Below are 17,068 nucleotides of genomic sequence, written 5' to 3' on the forward strand. Positions count from 1 at the left end.
GCCAGCCATTCAGTGACACAGAACAATCAAACATTAATAAGTTGCATACATTAGATTTGTGCAACTTTCTTGCTCCAAATTGAATGAAAAGCAAAGTCCAATGTAAACTATACTTGACATGGCTACATGGCAATGAGAACACACGTTTGATCAAAAAATTGTTTCTGCAAATTTAAAGCCTAAATTTGAAACGTGCTTTAGATTAAGAACTGTTTGTGTCATGGGCATGAACGTGTGTATTACTGAATAAGTGGGCCTACCAAGATGGTACAATCAAGCCAGAAACTGATGGGCTTCAGACCCTTGCTATGAATAAGTATCCCACTATCAGAGGGAGAGTCTTGACCCTGACAGGTGTGAGGCCTTTAGGTGAGAAAGTTTATGGTCAGCTCCCAACTCTTAAATTACGTACTATGCAATGCCATTTGAAAAAAAAAAAACAAAATTGAGAGAGAGAAGGGAAAGAAGGAAGGAAGAAAAAAGAAAGGCTTCAGATTACCGTCATGACTACAAGTGGCTCTAGATACTCTCAAGGTTACAATAACAGAAATACCTAAGAACGTGAATGGGGGAACACTACCACCGTAGCACTACTGGTAGTGCCAGTGCAAGTTGTGCAATAACCCAGATCAAAATTCTAAAATGTATAAAACAAGTACAATGGTTTAAGGTAAAAGTTGTTTATGATAGACTGCACCATAGGTCATACATTAAAAATGAGAGTTAAAATTAGTAGCAATTCATATAAACAACAATTAAGTCCTGGCACACCCATAGGATCAAGCTTGTTGGGGCATTTGAGAGATCAGATTTCAACTGTACACTTCTTTCTATGAGGCTTGGCCAGTGTGTGAAACAAGTTCACCAAAGGAATACCAGGGCACATGAATGCCAGAAAATGTACATAAAAGGGATATAATGGCTTAGCTTAAGCATTAACTGAATGTGGCAGAGTGGAGAATAAGATATAACATAAAAATGCTAAAGGACTATTAAAGATTCAGCAGAAGCATGTGAAGAAATTGATTGATTGACTACTGGGGCTTAATATTCCAAAACCACCATATGATTATGAGAGACGCCATAGTGGAGTGCTCCTGAAATTTCGACCACCTGGGGTTCTTTAACGTGCACCCAAATCTGAGCACACGGGCCTACAGAGTTTTAACTTCCATCGAATACGGAAGAAAGGCACATGACTGTGGTGTGGTATTTTTATTAAGTGCAACGGTACAAAATTATGCAAATGATATGCACAAATGTGTGCACAGAGATAGGTGAACAGTCACATGTTTTATGTAACCATTTGTTTACAGCTAATGATGCAAACAGCAACATAATTATTACCAACACCAGAAGCAGAAAGCTGATATGGAGGACATGCCTTGCAAGGATGGTAGGCCTGTCTATTGCTTCGTAGATAAACTTCAGTGGATGGTGCTTGAATATTCAAGTGACATTAACCTATTAATCAATAACATTAAATATATGTATTGTTTATAAAACTACACAGCTACCATTGCGACCCCAATTGACGTTTGACCAGCATTACGCCTGCATAGGGTATTTTTTCAAAGCAGTTTCGAAGCCTAGCGTGGCTCTGTGGTAGAATACCTGTTTGTCGAACAAAATACTTGGGTCTGATTCCAACTGTTCGTGCTTCTTTTCTTCGCACCACGAGCCGTTCGTGAAATTTAGGCACCCAGGGACTCAGCTCTGAGACCACGTCTGTTGCAGTGCGCCTTTCTGTCATCCGAGCTTTGATAAAGCAAGCAAATATACATTGCTGACATGCGCGCAGGAGAAACCGATGCTGCCAGCTGCATCTGAACTTTGCATGTTCTCTTGTGTCTCGCCGAGGAAGTGAATTATTTCTCAGAACAGAGATGACCGTAGCCAACTTTGCTATGGTCATCTAACATTCAATATCAAGGGGCCTGTAGACAAGACCACCATTACGCAGCAGCAACAAGTCCGGCTTAGGAGGCCTGTAGACAAGACCACCATTACGCAGCAGCAACAAGTCCGGCTTAGGAGAGGCCGATGAGGTGGCACACTGAAAGACAGATCGCGTGCCGATTCGGCATCGGCAAAGTCATGTCAAATGATTCAAAGAGCGCGTCCAAGCAAAAAAAATGCCTGATATCACGTCCATACAATTTAGGCCGTTTCATCGCCTTCTAAAAAAACCATAAAGTTTCATACGATATGTATTACTGTATGAAACTCTATGAGAAAAACTATGCCTAGACCGTCACTCTTAAGCTTCCTGCCAGCACGCAATCTCTGAGGTCATGACTCCTGTTGCGTGTTGTGACCGGCTGGCGCGTGTGACCACTGACCACTCGTCTAGTACACACTGTATCCCATAGAGTTTCATACATTACTGTATGAAACTCTATGCTGTATCCAGAGCAAAACATGAGTAAGGGAAAAACAAAAACAAAAGCACAGAAAAAGGCAAAGAAAAGTCTATAAGGAAACAAAACAGAAAAGTAAAGATAATATAACTACTTGCGCGCACCAGAACCTTCGAGGAACCTTAGTTCCTTCTCGGACAGAGACACGGAAGGCTTGCTCATGTCCTTCGTGTCCTTCTTGTCTCTGTGTCGTCGTTTTGTTCTCTCGCTCTAACTATCGTCATGCCATACCAACTAGCCCAGGCTGCCACACTTCTAAGTTACATTTCTGTGTCCGTACCGCACTCACACAACATTTCCCTACCACCCCGGAAACTCTCAAGTTCCAGCTATGGCCGTAGTATCTAAAGCACTGTAGCCGTAGAGAGTGAAAAGATCGACCACGGAGAGTTTCACCATGTGCGCGCATAGTGGAACTACTTATTACTCTTTTAGCAGTCGGATAAGTTAGTGTGCGCTCAACGCGGCTGAAATTGTTATTTCAGGATATACCAAAAAACTGCTAGATAAGTAGTTACCGCATCGTTTTTCATAAAAATTAAGTAAAATATGTTTTTATTATATTTATTATTAATTCAAATGTGGTGACTGTTTGAGTTCAAGTATTGAAATGATTCTGATGCTCGAAAAGCAGCAGCTTGTTGACATCGACTGTGTTTCTGCCCATGTTCCTATCAGTTAATTGTGCGGTTAGCTGCTGTACTTTTTATCGATCGGCATTACAAATCTCTATTTTAATTCAGCTTTGATACAACAATGCAAGCTTGTGTGTCAGACTTTACGCGCCGCTACGACAAAGCGAACGTGTCTGAAAGCTTGTGAACCATGTCAGCTGCTATGATTCACCGACGCCCCGCTGCGCAGCCCCTAGCTTGAAAATTCAACGCCGGCTAACGTCTCGTGGGCTGCCTACGAAAACGTAATAATCATGCACAATGTGGGAGTGATCATCGGTGAGTTAAAATGCGCTGCTTCCCATCTAAACATAACCACTTTTTTTTGCATGGGCTACAGTTTTTGTCATTTCATAAGGCTTTTTGACTTGTACAACTAATGAGATGCACACCTTCTGAATGTTTGAGATTTGTTCCCTTCGCTGTCACAATTGCTGAAAATATCTTTACTTCTAAGCTTTGCAACACAGATCACATCATCGCAGCATAAGTTTTACCTCTTTCTGCTCAAAATCAGTTCGCTGCAATATATGCTCATAAATTCAATGCATGGCAGAGGCAAATGAACCTCTAGTACATACACGCATTTGTATATTTTTCATTAGTTTACAATCAAGCATATTATATTACCCAGCTTTGTCCTCTGAAGAACACCACTAAAACAAATTCCTTAAAAAGCCATCCACAAGAGAAATTTAAAAAAATAGCAATGTTATGCCCACACTATCTTTCTTATATTCAGTGTTCCCATATACATTCTTCTTAGTCATGTATCGCAAATCCGTTCACGCTTCTACCGGAGTAGTTAGGACTGTTTTTTCTCATACAACCCAATCGCAGCCTCCAAGCAATTGATCATATCAGTGTACGCTTGGATGCTTCATCGCTCTGAACCTACCTCAAGTCAGCGGAAAATGTGTCATCTCTGAAAGGAAGTTTATGGGCCAAAATCCTCACAAGGTATGGTTGAAGACACTTCATTTACTGAACCTAATTTCGTTGAACTATTTCTGTTTTATTCTCCTCATCAGTTTTTTTTTTCTCAGAAAACTGGAGGACAAAAGATAAACCATTGATTTCTAAGCTACCCACATCAAGTCGTTAGAAGGGCAACAGTTGCCATATTGACAACCCCGTGCCCCACCAATATACCAGGCAGACAAACGGAAGCCTTAGACTGAAAAGCAGTGATATTGTCACGTGCTTGTACGCTATATTCCAGCTGAACGAAACTGGTTGCACAGATTATTGTTTCTTGCTTTATGAATAATCAGTGTACAGGAAATGTGCAGGCTTCAAACCTTTTCGACAGTGCATGCGATGGGATGCACATAAAGTACTTCACTCTACATGTCGAACTTTGCATAGAGTATCACATATAACTAGGCAACAAATGGGCCTGTAGTAAAGCATTTTTTTTTTTCAAATTGGGTATAGATTGCTGTGAATGTGAAGACTGTTACAAGGCAGTGGTAGTTACAGCTATAGTAGTGCTGAAACAAACTTACTAATACCGCATGCATGTTGGGAGTGACATTGTCAAAGTTCTAAAACAAGATACTGTACAAGAACTCGTCTCTTCATTAAATGAGACATGTCTTGTAGAGGTAGCAACAGCAGAGCCGAACCATGAGAGTGAAATAACTAGAAGAGTAAGGATAGGGTGGATCACATTCGGCAAGCATTCTCAAATCATGAATGATAATCTGCCACTAACCCTCAAGAAGAAGGTAAATACAAGTTGCATCTTACCGGTACTCACCTACGGAGCAGAAATCTGTAAGCTTACAAAGAGGGTTCAACTTAAATTGAGGATGACACAGCGAGCAATAAAAAGGAAAATGATAGGTGTAACCTTGAGAGACGAGAAAAGAGCAGAGTGGGTCAGGGAACAAACCGGTGTAAAGGATATCATAGTTGAAATCAAGAAGAAGAAATGGGCATGGGCCGGGCACAAAGCACGTAGGCAGGATAACCCCTGATCATTAAGGGTAACGGACTGGATTCCCAGAGAAGACAAACGCACGAAGGGGAGACAAAGTTTGGTGGCCCGTTAAGATTAAAAAGTTTGCAGGTATAACGTGGCAGCAGAAAGCACAAAACAAGGTTGATTGGCGGATCATGGGAGAGGCCTTTGCTCTGCACTGGGTGTAATCAGGCTGATGATGACAATGATATGCCAAAAACAAGCACCGACATGCACACAATCAGTGAGCCTTAAAAGGAAGGTGAAGCACTTTTCTAAAAAAAAAAATGACTTAGGAGCATGTAAGGACAGTTTGATTCCTGCTGAATTAGAAAAGCGATGCGAGAGTTCTCAAAAGTGAACACCAATAGCATGTTCTGGTAAAAAAACAGCGGCTGCGGTTGCCGGGCTTCTCGCGACGCCGAGCGAACACGGTGACATCATTCTCGATATGACACGCCATCTGCAACAGCAGCACTGCTGAAGTGTGGCCTCTTCGATTAGTTCCAGCAACGGCACGTCATAAGTTAGTCACGGAGGCCGTGGTTGAAGATAAGAAAAAACACTTGCTCCGGCACAGAGAAAACGAACGTGACCTATGTTTCCATGCCCACACGTTCAGCGCGCTCACGGGAGCAGAGCAAGACAAGCTTTTATTTCACCTGTTCTAAAGGTCCTGCTGCAACAACCGCGAAAATAATTATGACATCGTCAACAATAATGTCGGTCCTTCCTAAACACGAAGTTTGATTAAATTAGTAAAATCCCTTCAGCTTCCCTTTAATGTTGAAATGTATGTGAATATTTATTCTTCAAGACATGTTTGTTTACATGACAGAGTTAATAAGATCAAAATGAAAAGTAATCAGCAATTTGCATTTGCTTGCATTTCTTCTACTGCGACTCCATGACCATCATTCGTAGCTTGCCCAGGGGCTTTAGTTCAGCAGCCGAAATCCCATCTGCTGAGAAATGCTGCTGTTCCATTGTTTTGCACCTCTAGTAAAATTAGTCTGGTTTGATTTCACGACATATTGCCACGAACGTAATTACAGACAGCGACGAAAGACGTCTTGCTTGCCCTCAGACCAGGACGCAAAAGCCCTCTTCTTTCTTCACTTCCAAAGGATTCCACCTACAGTTGATGGCTCATACCCATTACCTGTGACATTACTCCCTCTCCTCGAAAAGCATCGGCTCCATGCTGGTATTGAGCGTTGAGAAAAAAAATAGAAAGAAAATATGCTACCATGGGACCCAACAACTCCGTCGTAAGGGGAAAAAAATGGGCTGGCGTCATAGAAGTACTCAATAAAGAAAGGAGTAAGTACGCAAGACAATAAAAAAACCAAAGTGACAAAAAAATAGTCATTGCATGGTAAGTTAGTCCACGTTCGATGTATGACGCGAGAAATATGGCTTGAGTCTTGACACGTGCACCACATCACTTTGTGGAAACCGACGGGAATGTCTTGAGGCGCCCTCAGGGAGAACTTCATACATAACGTCACTGAGTTGGCGCAGAACTTTGTAAGGGCCGAAGTAGCGCCGAAGCAACTTCTCAGAGTGACCACGCTGTCGGATGGGAGTCCACACCCAAACTTCATCGCCTGGTTTGAAGGTAACCTCTCGGTGTGTAAGGTTGTAGCGGTGTGCGTCGGCAGTTTGGCGAGCCTGAATACGGCATCGGGCGAGTTGACAGGCCTCCTCGGCGCGTTGAGCGAACAATGTAGCGTCCGTGTTGAACATGCTCAAGTTGTTGGGAAGGAGCATTGCGTCGAGCATTGTAGTGACCTCTCGACCATGAACTAAGCGAAATGGGGTGAAACCTGTACTCTCTTGGACTGCTGTATTGTAAGCAAAAGTTACGTAAGGGAGTATATCATCCCAGTTCTTGTGATCAACGGCCACATACATTGATAGCATATCTGCAATGGTCTTGTTCAACCGTTCAGTGAGTCCATTTGTTTGGGGGTGATAACCTGTGGTTTTCCGATGTTCTGTACCACTTACTCTCAGCACTTCTTGAAGCATCTCTGCGATGAAAGCTGTACCACGATCAGTAATTATTACAGCTGGCGCTCCATGACGAAGTACGATGCTGGTGACAAAAAACTGTGCGATTTCGGCTGCGGTAGCATTGGGCAGGGCCTTTGTTTCACTGTAACGCGTTAAATAATCGGTGGCAACCACAATCCACCGGTTTCCAGACGAAGAGGTGGAAAATGAGCCGAGCAAGTCAATGCCAATTTGATGGAATGGTGTCTTCGGCGTGGCGATAGGCTGTAGTAGTCCTGCTGGTCGGACAGGTGGAGTCTTACGGCGTTGACAGTCGCGGCATGTGCGGACGTACTGCTTGACTGTCTTCGCGAGGCGGGGCCAGTAGTATGAGCGGCGAATTCTTTCCAATGTGCGCGTGTAGCCAAGGTGTCCGGATGATGGTTCGTCGTGACAAGCATGTAAAATATCGTCCCGAAGCGAGGTCGGCGCGACCAGTAGGTAAGTAGCCTGGATATGGTCGAAATTTTTCTTATAGAGGACTCCATCCCTGATGCAGAACGAGGCCAGCGAACGTGCGAAGTTTCGAGGAAGGCTGCGTTTTCGGCCTTCGAGGTAGTCAATCAGCGGTCTTAGCTCCATGTCGTCGCGTTGTTGTTGAGCCAAGTCGATTGCTGACACTGAGGAAAGGAATGTATCGTCCTCTTCAACGTTCGCGTTCGTACTTCCAATTGGTGCACGTGAGAGACAGTCAGCATCAGTGTGTTTGCGTCCTGACTTGTGAATGACTGTAACGTCAAATTCTTGCAGCCGAAGGCTCCAGCGTGCTAGACGACCGGAAGGGTCTTTGAGGTTGGCGAGGCAGCATAAAGAATGGTGGTCGCTAACTACCCTGAATGGTCGACCGTATAAATAAGGGCGAAACTTTGTTATAGCCCAAACAACGGCTAAGCATTCCTTTTCTGTTGCAGAGTAGTTTTTCTCTGCAGATGATAGTGTTCGACTTGCATAGGCAATCACGCGCTCTACGCCATTTTGCCATTGAACCAGCACAGCTCCAAGTCCGACGTTGCTGGCATCCGTGTGTAGCTCTGTGGCAGCGTTATCGTCAAAGTGACCGAGTACAGGTGGGGCTTGGAGATGGTTTCGTAGCGTCTCAAAGGCGTGATGCTGATCATGACCCCAAACAAACGGTACGCCATCTTTCGTAAGTTCATTTAGAGGTTCAGCGATTTTAGAAAAGCTTTTGACGAAGCGTCTGTAATATGCACAGAGTCCCAGAAATCGGCGGAGGTCGCGCTTGTTCGTTGGGACAGGAAATGCGGCAACAGCTTTCGTTTTCTCAGGGTCTGGATGTATACCGGCGTGGCTGACGACGTGACCAAGAAATTTCAGTTCCTCGAATGCAAAGTGGCATTTCTCAGGTTTGAGAGAAAGTCCAGCTGTTCGAATTGCCTGAAGAACTGCCTGTAAGCGCTGGACGTGCTGCTCAAACGTGTCCGAGAAGACGACCACATCGTCAAGGTAGACAAGACACGATTGCCATTTTAGCCCAGAAAGAACCGTGTCCATCATTTTTTTAAAAGTAGCTGGTGCCGAGCATAAGCCGAAGGGAAGGACCTTGAACTCGTAGAGTCCGTCAGGAGTAATGAAGGCGGTCTTTTCACGGTCGCGCTCATCAACAGATATTTGCCAATAGCCGCTGCGTAGATCCATGGAAGAAAAGTAACGAGCATTGCGAATGCGGTCCAGCGAGTCATCTATTCGTGGTAGAGGATACACGTCTTTCTTCGTGATCTTATTCAACTTTCGGTAGTCGACGCAAAATCGCAGAGTACCATCTTTTTTCTTTACTAACACAACAGCGGACGCCCAGGGACTGGTCGATGGCTAGATGACATCGTCCTTGAGCATCTGCTGGACCTGTTGGCGTATAACGTATTGTTCTTTTTGCGAGACTCTGTAGGCATGCTGTCGAATGGGTCTCTCGGTAGGCTCGGTGATGATACGATGTTGGCAAGCGGTGTTTGGTTAACTTTCGAAGTCGTAGCGAAGCAGTCCCGAAATGAGCCGAGTAGCTTCAAAAGACGTTCCCGTTGTGCACACGGTAGACCCTGGTTTACGTCGAGAGTGCTTGCAAATGTCATGGCGGAATCGTCGCACGACGAAAGAGCAGATAATGTTGAGGGACCAGGGACGTCGGCAATATCCTCAAGGTATGCGATCGCAGTGTGTTTGGTAAGATGGCGATACTCCTCGCTGAAATTCGTGACTAATAGGCAAGCCTGCTTTCTACTAGGCTGAACAATACCTCGGGCAACACAGATTTGTTGTGCAAAAAGTAGGGACAAATTTCCTTCTGCAATTACAGCATCGGGGACGTCTTGGTCACATTCAACGTTGATAAAAAGGCCGCTGCGAGGAGGCAGAGTAACAGATTTGGAGGATACACGTAGGGCTGCCTTCGATGAGCGGGCGTTTTCCGGTTCAGGATGAAACGGGTCCTCGAACGACACCTGCAAGTCTCGTAGGTCAATAATTGCGCGGTGTTCGCGAAGAAAGTCCAGCCCCAAAATGAGTGGACGGGAGCACACAGGTAATACGAGGAAAGACCCTATGAATGTCGAAGCACGGATTCGAACACGGGCTGTGCACATTCCAGTCGGCGTGACGAGGTGGCCCCCTGCCGTGCGCAATGGCGGTCCTTGCCAAGGGGTAGTTACCTTCCTCAGTTGGGATGCTAGGGCGCTGCTCATAACCGAATAATCGACGCCAGTGTCGACGAGGGCAGTGACGACGTGATTATCGACGTGTATGGTGATGTCGGCGGAAACAGTCTTATGACTTTCGGAAACGACTGGAAAGTGAGAACGGTCTTCGTCGGGTCTTTGCGTCGAAGGAGGCTCTTTGACAGTTCGTTGGGACGTGGCTTCACCCCCAGGAGCCGCGGTTTCTAGTTTCCCCTGTGGGGACTCGGTGACCGGCCTCTGAAAGGAGCATAAGATGACGAGGAAATGCTAGGTGACCTGGGGCGGCGAGGTGATAGTGATCGTGATTGGGGGTGTTGACCAAGGCGAGGAGCTTGCTGGCCCGTAAGGTACGCTTCGATGTCGCGAGGACGCTCACCGTAACGCGGGCACCGAGCATCAGGGTGAAAGCCACGGAGACCAAGTTGGCGGTACTGGCAGTTACGGTAGACGTGACCCGCTTCGCCACAGTGGTAGCAGAGTGGACGGTTATCGGACGTACGCCACACGCTGGCCTTTGTGGCGTTCTGCTGCGATCCAGACAGACGATAAGTTGGTGCACTCGGAAACCTTGAGGCGGGTGTCGGAGTCGAAGAGGTGCCCTGGAATCGATGGCTAGCCTGATCCATTCTCCCCATGGTGGGATCAGGGCCATGGAATGCAGGAGATCGCAGAGTCGCCGCATAAGTCAGCACAGGGGCCTCAGGCCTTGTTGGCGTGAGTGGGGTGACCACCTGTCAGATCTCATTTCGGACTAAGTTTGTGAGATCGCTTACTGGTGGTTGGGGTCCCGCTGCTTGGAGTTGGCGCAGCTCGTCCCGCACGACGCTTCTTATGAACTCAGCGAGGGCATGCCTCTCGCTGTCAGCCCCGATAAAGCATGCAGCAGGGGTCACGTCGCGGCGTTCATACTGTGACGACCTATACAGGAGATACGCTCCATTGTGGTTGCCTCATTTATGAACTCTGGCACAGTCGTCGGTGGATTGTGCACGAGTCCGGCGAAGAGCTGCTCTTTTACCCCACGCATTAAATGCCGCACCTTCTTTTCCTCGGACATTGCAGGGTCAGCACGCTTGAAGAGTCGAAGCATGTCCTCGACAAACATCGAAACTCTCTCGTTGGGTCGTTGGTTCCGAGAGGAGATTGCCTGCTCCGCCCTCTGTTTCCTTTCAGTGCTGCGGTACACATCACGAAACTGTCGGCTGAACTCATTCCACGTCGCAAAAGAACCCTCGTGATTCTCGTACCACGTTTTGGCAGAGTCTTCTAACGCAAAGTAAACTCTCCGCAGCTTGCGAGCTTCATCCCATTCGTTGATGTTGGCAACTCGATTGAAGTGGTCAAGCCAGTCGTCAACATCTTCATAAATGTCTCCGTGAAATGAGCGTGGTGTTTGTGGCGCATGAAAAACATGCGGGAGAAAAGAATAGGCGTCGTTGGTTTGACTCGCCTGGTTGTTAGTTGAAGTTGCCATCTCGTCTTGAGAGAGGGGACCGTACTCGGGAGATAGTCCTCGCAGGCGGCGACTGCTTCTTGCCGTGGGAGCTGTAGCTGTCTCCAAGTAGCTCGGTGTGTTGGCTGAAAATCTGCAGCCGAGGCGCATTTACCCAGCACCTCCACCAGTGCCACGAACGTAATTACAGACAGCGACGAAACGACGTCTTGCTTGCCCTCAGACCAGGACGCAAAAGCCCTCTTCTTTCGTACCAACAGCCTTTTTTTTTATATTGATGTGAACTATGTAGCAAAAAGGACTATTTTTGTATGATACCCATGAGGTAGACAGTTGGGAAATAGCGAAGAATGAAAATGTGAATTCAGCTTCTGCCATCGTTCATCGTTTGTGCAGTGTCTTTGATGACTATGCACCATTGGGGCACAAAAAAAAAAAAACTCAGTTATTCATCTGTCAATGAAAAGCATAAAAACTTTGAAGGTCATTCAAGAAGTAAGGGCCATTTGATTCCAAGCAAGTAAATATTCATTAGCAAACGTTTTTATTGGTGGGCTTAGTTTAACAAAAACCTATTTCACTTTTGCTACCATGGATAGCAAAATATGTTGTCTTATAAAATAACATGGTCTCCTAATGCACAAAGTGTGTAATGTAACATGTGCCAATATAATTATCAGATAAAATGATTTCAATCTAAAATTTCTCAGAGAAATATCGGCATGTAACACACATATCGTCACTCTAAGCACAAACCAAAAAAAGAACCATTGTTTTACTTTTTCTAAAAATTGTTTCTTGCAACCCTTTGATCAGACATTAGAAAAGTGAACTGAAACTAGCAAAGCCATGTACGCCAGTATGGGCTAACCACATGTGTATATATGCTTATACCACGGCCGTTGGATGAAAAAGTGCATGGTATGGCCTGCCGCGTCAAGAGGCTTTCTATGGGAGAGTGCGTGTCAGTCGTAGGGTCAGTTACGCCCACTGCAGTGCGATGAGGTAGGAACGGCAGGGACGGGGAAACGAGTGGCGGTGGCTCTCTCTGGGCAACAGCCACAGCAAATTAGCTAGTCTGTGTCACAACAGTGACGCACTCGGTTGTTCTAATCAGTGTTTTTTTTAATCTCGCTTATCATAGCGATGACATATCGCATATTTAGAAGACTACGAGGCGCTATCTATTTAAAAAGCCAATTGATTTTTCCTGTGCATGCTGAGTACCTGACCTTTTCTTTTTCAGAACCAGCTTCTTGCTCTGAGGCTGACAGAAAAATCCATAATGCATGTGGCTGAATTGTATGCACTGAATGCTTGATAAAGTCATTGTTCTATTTATGAAGATGTCTTAAACTTACATATTTTGATTATTGTGACGTTTGTTTCAGCACTTTTGCGTTTTCTCAGCCGGAATGCTAGACAATTATTTTTTGGACACTTTACAATAGAACGTTCATAGCTTTTATATTCTCAAAGCGTAGCAAGGAAACATCATTTGAATATTTTTCATGTTATCCGGTACAGGGTAGTGTTCCGGAAAGTAATTTAGCTTCAAATGCTAGATAAAAGTGTTTTCTACAAACTTGGTGATGCGGTCCTCGTAACTTTATTGATGAGGCTGTAAAAAAATACATCATGAAATGTGCCATTCAAATAGGCAAGGCAATATGATATATATATATATATATATATATATATATATATATATATATATATATATATATATCTAGAAAAGACACAACTTAGCGGTTGTATTAGTTTCATATCCAACAATTTCGACCGGTGGACCGGTCTTTGAAGGGTTTGTGAATAAGTCAGGTCCGGTCCACGAAGACCGGTCCACCGGTCGAAACGGTTGGATATGAAACTAAGACAACCGCTAAGTTGTGTCTCTTCTCTTCCCAAGTACGTTTGGCCAATTGTAAGAACTTCTTCAATATATATATATATATATATATATATATACACGGCCGGAAAATGACAACCACGTTTTCATTATGTTTACACATCGCAAAACTATGGCGCTGCTATAGGGCAGTCAAGTGCACGTGACGTGCCTTTGTCTGAGCGAGCACAGGTGCATATTTGTCGACGATACATAGTAGAACAAATAAACAATAATGAATGATAGAGCCTAGCAGAAGACAAGCACGTCGGAGTGCTATCAGCATTCGCTAGTGCCCTTGAAGAGACTAACATGAAAAGACCGAATGGATGGTTTCATTCTCGATAGACATAGAAGCGTACAAGCTGGAGCAATTGTCTAGTCGTTTTATTATGCAAAAGTGTGAAGAAGTAACAAAAAAATTAAAAATGCCAGGGTCAGCCCTAAATTGAGAATAAACAAAATATTTTCACACATCTTGTTCTGATTATGTGTTCACTGCAGAATTAGTTGCATTATCATAAGAACGTCGGGACGGAAAGAGATGAAAACATTCAAAAGCACAGGAACGCAAGCAGTTGTGTTCGCATTTTGCAGCATTTCATCACTCTTTTGGTCTCACAGTTTTCATATTGTTCACTTCATAACTGCTGGCTCAATTGCCAGCATTTAAATTACAGTCACTGAAATTTCAAAGAGGCTCGAGACAAATGTCACGAAATTGCACACATTCTAAGTATATTTTGCGGCTGTTGCATCTGATACTGCATTGTATGAATACTATATAGGTTTTCGGAGGAAGTGAGAGGTCTATCTTATTTTGTGTTAAAGGAATAGTGGCAACTCTAGTTACTGAGGTTACATATTCTAAATGAAATGATTCAATCTGAAGCAACATTTTCTGAAGCAACATACTCAGTTACTTTATTTAATTTAGATGCATTAGAAAAGTGTAGCTCTTCCAGATCTGTTAGTTGTGATCTTGAGAGATCTGAGTAAAATGTGCTCACAATTCTTATTTCTGCGAAAACTGATCGGTGTACAAGGTTCCATCTCGGGCAAGACAATACCAAAAATTTGCAAGGGCTACAGGTATCTAAAAGCAAAGGCGGTAATTACCTGGTGCGCACACGCCAGACAGATATTAAAAAAAGATTTTGCGGGTCACACAAAAATGCATGCGCTCAATCATAACTACCGCAAACATGCCGTGCATGCGATTCTATAGGCGTTCGCAAAAACTGTCCCCCCCCCCCCCCCCCCCAAGTGGCGCCCCAGCAGTGGTTCGGGAACTAGACCAGTCACGCCAGTTTTGGAGCAGCGGCGGGTCGTACCCATGCGCTTTTTCATCCAGCGGCCAAGCTTATACTAAATATCAGCTATAATATATTTTTTGGTGAAATGCATTTGTAGTTAAAAGTGGGTTCTGTTAAAACAAAAAAATATAGAAACCATGCAGAACACCCAAGTATTAACATACAAAGAAATGAAAGAACTTCTGAAATCATTCTTGTACAGCTTGATTGGGTACAACCTCACACTCTGCACTATTTAGATATATGTCGAAACATTATTTCACTTGATTTGTGTTTACTGTGGCACAGCAATGCTGTCAAGGTTCAAAGGTACGGCGTTATTCATGGATGTGAAATAAATTCTTTCAGAGACCCTCGTAGACATGGACTGACTACAGCAGGAGGTCTCCAACCTGACAATGAAGTACAGCAGTACGCAATGCCATTGATGTGGCAAGTATGGTATGCTGCTGGTAGGTGTTTGACTCCTGCACCTGAGCGGCAATGCATCGTACACTGTCCTGCATTCCAAATGGGGCTCTTGTTTGAGACAAAAACTGCATTTGGCTTCATGCACAGAGGCAAAAGAAAGATTCTGTTCTGACAAATATTGCGATTGTATTTCAGAGTTCTGGAACTATTGTTCTTTGCAAGGCTCTCATTCCTCACAGACTCAAGAACACAAAAGAATATGTTACCACTGATATTTACACACAATTTCATGGAGTGTTCCCCTGTCCACACCGGCCCTGCAATCTAAAAGTTGCTTGCACCTTCAACTGCATAAAAAAAAAAGCATCAGTGTCGTCCTCAAAAGTAAGTCATTCTAATAACATGCTGAAATGCCCTGTGAGAAGTGAACATGATGTCAGTGTCACGCTGTCGCACTACATGATAAGTGGACAGAAATAGAGCAAAGTATTGATCCCACAGATTTGCTAGCTGTTCGCATTATTTTTGCAAAGCATTTCCTTCAGAGTGTCATTAAAGTGTTCAACCATTTTATTGCACATGGGATGGTATGGAGTGCAGCTGAGGTGTTCGATTGCTTACGTGTTATTAACCTCCTCCATCAAACTAGACATAGGACAAGACGCGCTGTCACACAGGACCTTGTTTAATTATTGAAAGTCAAGTTCTTGCATTTCTTTAAATAATTTCCACAAGCCCTTCAGCTCCCGTAGTCAATCACCGCTAGTTGCCATTGATCTTATATTCATCATCATCATCAGCAGCCTGACTACGTCCACTGCAGGACAAAGGCCTCTCCCATGTTCCGCCAGTTAACCCGGTCCTGTGCTTGCTCCTGCCAATTTATACCCGCAAACTTCTTAATCTCATCTGCCCACCTAACCTTCTGTCTCCCCCTAAGCCGCTTCCCTTCTCTGGGAATCCAGTTAGTTACCCTTAATGACCAGCGGTTATCCTGTCTACGCGCTACATGCCCGGCCCATGTCCATTTCCTCTTCTTTATTTCAACTATGATATCCTTAACCCCCGTTTGTCCCCTAATCCACTCTGCTCTCTTCTTGTCTCTTAAGGTTACACCTACCATTTTTCTTTCCATTGCTCGCTGCGTCGTCCTCAATTCAAGCTGAACCCTCTTTGTAAGTCTCCAGGTTTCTGCTCCGCAGCTAATTACTGGCAAGATACAGCTGTTATATACCTTCCTCTTGAGGGATAGTGGCAATCTACCTGTCATATTTTGGGAGTGCTTGCCGAATGTGCTCCACCCCATTCTTATTCTTCTAGTTACTTCAATCTCGTGGTTCGGCTCTGCGGTTATTATCTGCCCTAAGTAGACATAGTCTTTTACAACTTCAAGTGCACTATTACCTATCTCGAAGAGCTGCTCCTTTTCGAGGTTGTTGTACATTACTTTTGTTTTCTGAAGATTAATTTTAAGACCCACCTTTCTGCTCTCCTTGTCTAACTCTTTAATCATGAGTTGCAATTCGCCCCCCGAGTTACTCAGCAATCCAATGTCATTGGCGAAGCGCAGGTTACTAAGGTATTCTCCATTAACTCTTATTCCTAACTGTTCCCATTCTAGGCTTCTGAAAACTTCCTGTAAGCACGCGGTAAATTGCATTGGGGAGATTGTGTCCCCCTGCCTTGCACCCTTCTTGATTGGTATTCTGTTGCTTTCTTTATGAAGCACTATGGTAGCAGTTGATCCCCTGTAGATTTCTTCCAGAATGTTTATATATACTTCATCTACGCCCTGATTCCACAGTGTCTGCATGACGGCTGATATTTCTACTGAATCAAATGCCTTCTTGTAATCTATGAAGGCTATGTATAGTGGTTGGTTATACTCTGAGCATTTTTCTATTACCTGATTGATAGTATGGATGTGGTCAATTGTTAAGTAGCTGTTTGAAATCCTGCTTGTTCCTTTGGTTGATTGAATTCTAATGTTTTCTTTACTCTGTTAGCAATTACCTTTGTAAATAGCTTGTATACTACAGAGAGCAAGCTGATCGGCCTGTAATTCTTCAAGTCCTTGTCATCTCCTTTCTTATGTATTAAGATGATGTTAGCGTTCTTCCAAAACTCTGGTACTCTTCCCGTCAGGAGACACCTCGTAAACAGGGTGGCTAGTTTTTCTAACACAATCTGTC

At 44.3% G+C, this 17,068-nt stretch overlaps 1 protein-coding gene and 1 long non-coding RNA gene across 9 annotated transcripts in view; one reads left to right on the plus strand and one right to left on the minus strand.

The window, feature by feature from the left end:
* LOC119177140 (enhancer of mRNA-decapping protein 4) overlaps positions 1-17,068 on the minus strand; it is a 99,823-nt gene that overhangs the window by 44,351 nt on the left and 38,404 nt on the right. The window contains exon 1 of one of the 8 annotated variants that reach the window (XM_075878177.1): positions 2,525-2,752. The exons of the other annotated variants lie outside the window; for them this stretch is intronic. Coding sequence (XP_075734292.1) covers positions 2,525-2,582 — 58 coding nt within the window. The 5' untranslated portion in view covers positions 2,583-2,752. Of the gene's footprint in view, positions 1-2,524; positions 2,753-17,068 lie in introns of those variants that run through there. 8 annotated transcript variants of the gene reach the window in all.
* Positions 2,860-15,376, plus strand: LOC142775861 (uncharacterized). The gene is made up of 3 exons (XR_012887100.1): positions 2,860-3,373; positions 3,935-4,054; positions 14,814-15,376. It is a non-coding gene; the product is annotated as an uncharacterized LOC142775861 (long non-coding RNA).

Source organism: Rhipicephalus microplus, chromosome X (assembly GCF_043290135.1).
Source record: "Rhipicephalus microplus isolate Deutch F79 chromosome X, USDA_Rmic, whole genome shotgun sequence".
Classification (NCBI taxonomy): domain Eukaryota; kingdom Metazoa; phylum Arthropoda; class Arachnida; order Ixodida; family Ixodidae; genus Rhipicephalus; species Rhipicephalus microplus.